General features: G+C 37.2%; 1 protein-coding gene across 1 annotated transcript; it reads right to left on the reverse strand.

Moving 5' to 3' along the window:
- Positions 1-1442: 1442 nt before the first annotated feature.
- LOC140240114 (uncharacterized) lies at positions 1443-6994 on the reverse strand. The gene is made up of 4 exons (XM_072319923.1): positions 6951-6994; positions 4907-4972; positions 3214-3389; positions 1443-2051 (listed from the first exon to the last, which is right to left on the reverse strand). The coding sequence occupies exons 2-4, from the start codon at positions 4962-4964 to the stop codon at positions 1677-1679; spliced, it is 609 nt and encodes a 202-aa protein (XP_072176024.1). The 5' UTR covers positions 4965-4972; positions 6951-6994; the 3' UTR covers positions 1443-1676.
- Between the last annotated feature and the right edge of the window lie 452 nt (positions 6995-7446).

The following is a 7446-nucleotide window of genomic DNA, read 5'->3' on the forward strand; positions in this document are numbered from 1 at the left end:
AGTTGAGGATATGAGCTTTATATACATGTATTTATAAATTTTTTCCCCAATAATCATATATATTCCTATTTGGTAGCTATTTAAAAAGTGTATAGTTCTTTTTTGGACGCACTGTATATATATATTATATACCTAATACATAAGATTATTGTTCACTGGTCATATTTACTATCAATCTCACAAACTTGTCACAGGGAAAAAGTTACTACGCTGAAATGATAGTGCCCTTTTTCTCTGCCCTAAGTTAAATGATAGAACAATTTTTCCCTGTGCATGTTACCATGGCACACGACACTTATGCTTGAAGGGACAGTTGACACTAGAGATGAGTTCATGACACATCAGTCTATCATCACCAACTTTGCATTGACACGTTGAATGGCGGACTAGAAATTCCATACAGCGAAAGATTTATAAACATTTAACAATTAAATTTGAAGTGGGTATGTGCAGGAATACATTTCAGTAAGTTAAGTTTCATTTACTCATTCCAGAAAAATACAGTGCTCAATAAATTTCCTACATAAAATAAATACTAAATCGTTGTGCGATGAAACACCTGTATATTGCAATCCTTTGATTAGCACTATAATCTGTCGCAACAAGGCTTGGCAGTGATGTCAGTGTGTGCTTTATTGCACACAGCTACAAATTACAAGCGTTCACACAATGCACTTGTGCATAATTATATGCGTGTGTTTAAGGATATCGCCTAGATTCACGCAAATATAACTGTCTTTTATTCCAGATTTGGTGGTTTGCTTCCGTTTGTACGTGATCAAATCCTTAGCAGGTTCAATCAATGTATTCAAATTGAGCACCCAAAGCACATAAGGTGAAACTTGTATGTATTGAAGGTTAAAGATTGTTTTGCTTGCCTGTGTGCTTAGAAAGAAACATTGGGTGCTTCTCCAAACAATGGTCCCACAAACTCTTAAGTTTGCTTCATCACGTGCATGTTAGCATTTGTAAACTATTCATGGAAGTTGTAGATAAAATGGCGAGACCCTTTCCTCTGTAACAGTTGTCCCACTTTTATGAATAGCCTGTTGGCAAATCTAAGATCCTTGGTCATACTCATCCACATTGTGAGTCACTTCATTGTGCTGCCACTCAATCATTAAATCTGATAAGTTATAAATGGAGTTTTTAAAGACCCATCTCTTGGCTTTCTTGCTAATTAACAGAATGATGTTTACTGTAAAATACACTAAATGTGTCCATTCTCAACATCATCAAAATTCACACTGATGTTGAATATGCTGATGCCAATTCTTCTTTCCTGAAATCAGTAAGAGTAGCACTTCAAGTTCAAAGGAAGGAAGGGAGGGATAGATTTCATGCTCTAATGCTTGCACAGTGATGTCAGTCCATTCAAATTATGTGAACATGACATCACTATGCTTGCTGCACTAAAGCATGAATAATGATAACATGGTGAGGGTAGACACTTTTTGTGTCTGAGTAGATCACATGGTGAGGGTAGACACTGATTTTGGGTGTTTAATAACTACATTTGTTTGATTTTATGTCTATGATTAATACCATTCTCTTGTTTGCTGTTTTCTTTTCAATGATCGAGGGATGAGTGTTTAATAGTTACATTTATAACATATAAAGTTCAATTTTATGAGTTACACAGCTCTCTGTTAAATGTCCAATTTCAATTGTGACTTTCATTCATTATCTTCTGCTTCACCTTCATTATGTTCTTCACTTGCTTCGCCTTCATTATGTTCTTCACTTGCTTCGCCTTTATTATGTTCTTCACTTGCTTCACCTTCATTATGTTCTTCACTTGGTTCGCCTTCATTATGTTCTTCACTTGGTTCGCTTTCATTATGTTCTTCACCTCCTTCGCCTTCATTATGTTCTCCTGGCGTGCCTTTTTCATTCTGCCCTGTTTGTACCTCTCTCTCTCCACCTTCCATATCTTCCACTCCGTCTTCATCAGTAAAATTGTAAATGTCATTCTGATCCTGCAGGTTGCCAGTTACTACTGCAGGCAACTCTGTATATACTGACCTGCATGCTGTATCTGGGCTGCGTATCTGCAATGTGGTAGAAAAATAGATGCGATATTAAAACAGAGTACATTAAAATAAAAGTTTGCCATTGTGACATTTACCTAGCTTCTCCCCATTCCAGAAAAATAACAACAAAAACATTTATACCATAAATAGGCCTACATGACACATGTCTCTCCCCCAATAATTCAATTAGCAGTTATTGGGAATAAAACTTGACATTTCAAATGTCATCAATTTCTAGGTGTTTTTGCACACTGGAACCAGCTGCAAGACTTGGAACGAGACATAATTTCATTTATGTTTGTTGTTGTTGTTGGTTTTATTTTCCAATGTTATAAAAATAATGATAAAAATATGCACAGTTTACAATGCAATCAACAAGTTTTCAAATGCCAAGGCTTGTGCCAAGTCTTTGAATTCTGTGACAAGAATGTGAAAAATATGTGTTTGGGGTGCTTTTTTCGCCCACAATTTGAGCAAAAAAAAAAAAAAATGTTTTATTCCTACTTTGTGCTAATTAAATTATGATGATATGGAAGTTGTTTGTCAACCACATTGATTAGTGTTTTATTTTTTATGGAGTGGGGGGTAGTGTTCTTTTTTTTATAGTTATACTCTGTATGGAAATAAGATTGTTTCAGTTGTGCTGGGGAGTGTTCACGCACTAAACATTATGTCAGTTCAGTCATATCAACAATTATTATAGGGAATAAAGGTATTGCTTTTAACAGCTGCCTTCAATCTACCATTATTCTTTAACACTGAACAACTCAGCTTCACCTGTTTGTTCTACTTAAAATATTTTACTCTCACAACACTGGTACATGATTAATTACATTCTTAATTTTGAAATGACCATCCCAACCAAAGGCAGATGTTAGTATTGCTCCCCCCCCCCATGATGATTTTTTAGGTGATGAAAAAGAAAAAAAAAGGAAAGGCAAGGAATGACATTCCTACATAACTACGCATGTGATTTCCATTACAAACTCAAAACTACAATTCTAAACATGATATTGTAATACACTTAACCGGCCCCGGTGGCCCAACCGGCCCTGACAAACAGCCAGCCCATTTCAAAATTTCCCGACCATCAATATGACCAGTCCGACTATGCATTTCAATCAAAAGTACATACAAATCAAACTGGTTTTATTCAGCTTTAAATCTAAGGAATACTTACATCACTTGCCAATGGCACACCCTCTTCATTCAATTCTTGATCTGTGATGAATCGGTCTTCAATCACTCGTTTCCATCGTCTTGCCAGCAATGAGGCTACCTTGTCTCTCTTTGTATGATTCTCCAAGTGGTTTACCAAGGCCGTTATCCCACTGATGTGCGAAAGTGTGACTTTGCCTTTTAAGGATAAAACAAAATAATGGAAAATGTTACAAGAATCAAAAATGGGGATGAATGTATTGCCACTCCTTTCAGGGACACTAGTATGGCCCAGATCCACTGCACATTCTAGAAAAATACTGCTTTGATCTTGCTGAATGATACATTAAGCCATTTAAGGGTGATGGAAATTCTTGAAAATACATTTCTTTTCTAACTATTTAATTTGCACTAACTAGCAATTTGAAAAGGAGATATTTCGCACTGACACTTTACACATCTTGTCACAAGACTGCCAATTGCCAGAGGTATATAACTCTTGACTCATCCTTATTACTCCAGACAATTCAACATTTTCTTTTTCAATATTAGGGTGACAAAAAAAAAGAGAAATGTTTGCTACAGCTCAAACATACTGAAATTATGTAGTATTGTTCCATCGCAAAGTCAGGTTAAAAAAATTGTAGGTCTCGTATATGAGATTTATTGGCAGTTCGTAAAATTAAAAGAATATTATGATGTAAACTTTATCACTTGCAGTGGATTAATAATTGTACACCAGTTGTTTTGAGAGTATTATGAAAAGTCTAAACATTTTTTTCTTTGGAACCAAGGTCAACATCAAAATGTTAAGATATTTCACAATGCCTCCAAAAGACTAATGCAAAGCTCTTCATGTCATTCATAACTGGCACAATTTCATTACAATTAGAGGTTAATAACTGCGCATCAGTTTTTTTTCGGGAGGCATACTGAACTGACCCCGTACAATGAGAACAGGTATCTAAGATGTGCAATGGGTAGGTTAGAGTAGGGGGTCAATCGTTTACTATGCAAATAACAAAAAAAAATGAATAATAAACAGCTTGGTTGCTATGCGGTCCTACACATGGATTACGCGTGCAACATCAGAGTCATGTTATACGCGCGATGACGGTGATGCTTGCGTCAGACGCGAATGCACGGTAACTGCGGCGACGCGTTCACTGTGCACAGTGGCCATGGCCACTGCGAAGCACGGGTACCCGCTAGTTATAATAAAATTGTACATCATGACTTGTTATGTGGAGCAACACTACGGATAATATTTCTTGTTAGGAACGCAAACTAGAGCAACTGTTCTCCAAGCAGAAGTGTCTGAGCATTGAACCAGATATCCACGAGTGTATATGTTTACCCCATTGCACACCCACACACACATAAACAAAAAGTGCATAGTGCATATGAACTACACTTGAACTTGAAATTTGGCCTTAGACTAGCACACACTAGCAAACTCCATCACTGTGGAAAGTGCATAGCACACTACCAAACAGACATTTCAAAGTCTCAACAGCGAATGGGTTAATACTCAATATGCTTATTTGTTTGCCACATGAACAAAAATTGTTTTTAGGTACAGTGCCTCTTAAATATCAGTACTATGCCAGATACTGAAGAGGCTGACCTGGTTAAAGAGAGATTACATAACTAAATTAAAGTAAATAAATAGGTAAACAATATTGTACACTTATTGTACTTCAAAATGCTCTTACCATTCTTCTGGATACTGCCTGCTTTGGGAAATAATCTGCTTTCAACCACAGTGGCCATCAACTCACCTAACAAGTAGGAAAAAAAGTAATTGAATTTGTTGGAACAATTGAGATTTCATTTTATTCCCATAATAATTACCACAGTAAAGTAACCACCACAATTTCCACATTCCAACCGAAAACAGGGTTGGGGTCCACATAATTCCACACATTTACCAGCTTAATTGTTCCAGTTCAGGGAACATGTTTGGTTTGGATCAGATCTGGGCTTCTTTATACAATTTTGCTGGGGAAATAATTTTGACAGGAAATTTGTTTTTAGAAAATGCATGCCCAGAACATTGCATTTTTTCATTCATTTGTAATAATGATTGCCATGCAATTCCAAAATATCTCTGGAAAATTCAGTTGAAAGTACATTACTAGAGCAGGGTGATTAAGGGAGAAAGGGTAATAATATTGCAAATTTTGAAATCAATATGGCATAACAATGGGGATGAGGATTGGGTAAATCACACTGAAATCAAAGAAGAAAACAAGAAAATTGGAAAGGGGAAAGGAAAAGCATACAACAGGTTTCAGTTCAAACAATATCACAATCTCAGGTCTTTTCTTTTTTTTTTCTTTTTTTTAAAAATAAATTCCAGGTCTCTTTTAATTTCTGAGGTGTACTACTTGTTGGAGTAAAGCAGATAAATCTCCCCAAAGAGATGGTCTTGTTGGTCTACAAACGTGAAATTTTCACAAATGATTTGTTTTTAACAAAGAATCACTTGATGACCATTTACTGCAAATTACAGTCCCCTTTGCATGCATTACATCCGATTTGCATGCATTACATCCAATTTAATAATATATTAAGCAATTTGAGTTGTCAAGATGGCCATTTTAAGGATTCAGATTCAAGGTTTCATTATAAGGGATACCTAAAGTGTAAGTTCCAGAAAATGTCACTCCCCAAATGTAAATGACACACATACTTGCTAAAAGAGTGAGAATGACTCCAAGAAATATTGAAAACAACTGCAAAAAGAGTGCATTTTGAGGAAAAATTTTTCTTTAAAGGGATTTAGTAGCTTTCAAAAACAAGAGCAATTATATCAAGATTAATAATATTATATTGTTCCAACAGTAAAAACAAACTACTGAAAGTTTCAGATCAAATGAAAATCATTTACTACCTTAAAACAGTTAACAAATGATGCCAAGCATATAGTCGAATACCAGTACCCTCTGCTGATAGCCCACCAGGCCGCTAGAGACGGGGGACTTTACAACAGGAAATGGGTGTGTGGAAAAGCATATGGTTTTATAAACCATCCGGTGTTGGTTAATAAATTTTGAGTGTGAAAATCATTGATATCTCGAAGGTATAAAAGCAAGCAATTAGCTTGCAATTTTGAAGAGATACCAGACCAGTGGCGGATCTACGGGGGGGGGGGGTTTAGGGGGTTTAAACCCCCCCCCCCCTTGGGCCCTTGGGCTGGCCAAAAAAAAAAAAAAAAAAAAAAAAAAAAAAGGTTGTTACGCTGATGGGCCCGGCATATGCATCATGCAACGGGGGGGGGGGGGGGGGGGGGAAGGCAAACCCCCCCCCCTTGCAAAAAAAAAGCTAGATCCGCCCCTGCAGACTGACCTAAGTGTTTGTAATTATGTTGGCAAAATAAGCTAAATCGAATAAATGTGATTTGGATATCACTCAATGTTACTGCATCCCTTTAAGTTTAAGCGTTATTCCTCATTTACCTCCTTCAGAATGTGAAATTTATTTACATTCTTTTGGAACAGTTTCACTCTTTTGGAGTAGTTTTCATGCTTGTTTTTCACTTTCACATTAAGAGAGTACTATGTACGGGAATGAAAGACAGCTTGAATCTCCAATATGTAGCTTCTGGATTTTGCACAGCTCCAACCCCTATCATGCCTACAGGTATGTTGAATATTTACACTGCACTGTGCATTGACACCTTAAGTTATAAATCTTTCTATTTATGCTCTATGAGGTAGGCACAGTGAGTGGCACTGGCACAGGACACATACATACCATCATGACTTCTGGACCTAGATGTAGACCTTGGACTGCTTCTATGGTGACTTCTATCCCTCCTTCTGGACCTAGAAGTAGACCTTGGACTGCTTCTATGGTGACTTCTAGAAAGTCTATCCCTCCTTCTGGACCTAGAAGTAGACCTTGGACTGCTTCTATGGTGACTTCTATCCCTCCTTCTGGACCTCGAAGTAGACCTTGGACGGCTTCTATGGTGACTTCTATCCCTCCTTCTGGACCTAGATGTAGACCTTGGACTGCTTCTATGGTGACTTGTATCCCTCCTTCTAGACCTAGATGTAGACCTTCGACTGCTTCTATGGCGACTTCTATCCCTACTTCTGGACCTAGATGTAGACCTTTGACTGTTTCTCTGGTGACTTCTATCCCTACTGCCTACAGAATCATACCGGTGATAACTTCTGGAGCGATTGCTACACCTACTGCCTCCAGCGTCATACCGGTGATGACTTCTAGTAGAGGGACTTATGTT

Source organism: Diadema setosum, chromosome 16 (genome assembly GCF_964275005.1).
Source record: "Diadema setosum chromosome 16, eeDiaSeto1, whole genome shotgun sequence".
Taxonomy (NCBI): domain Eukaryota; kingdom Metazoa; phylum Echinodermata; class Echinoidea; order Diadematoida; family Diadematidae; genus Diadema; species Diadema setosum.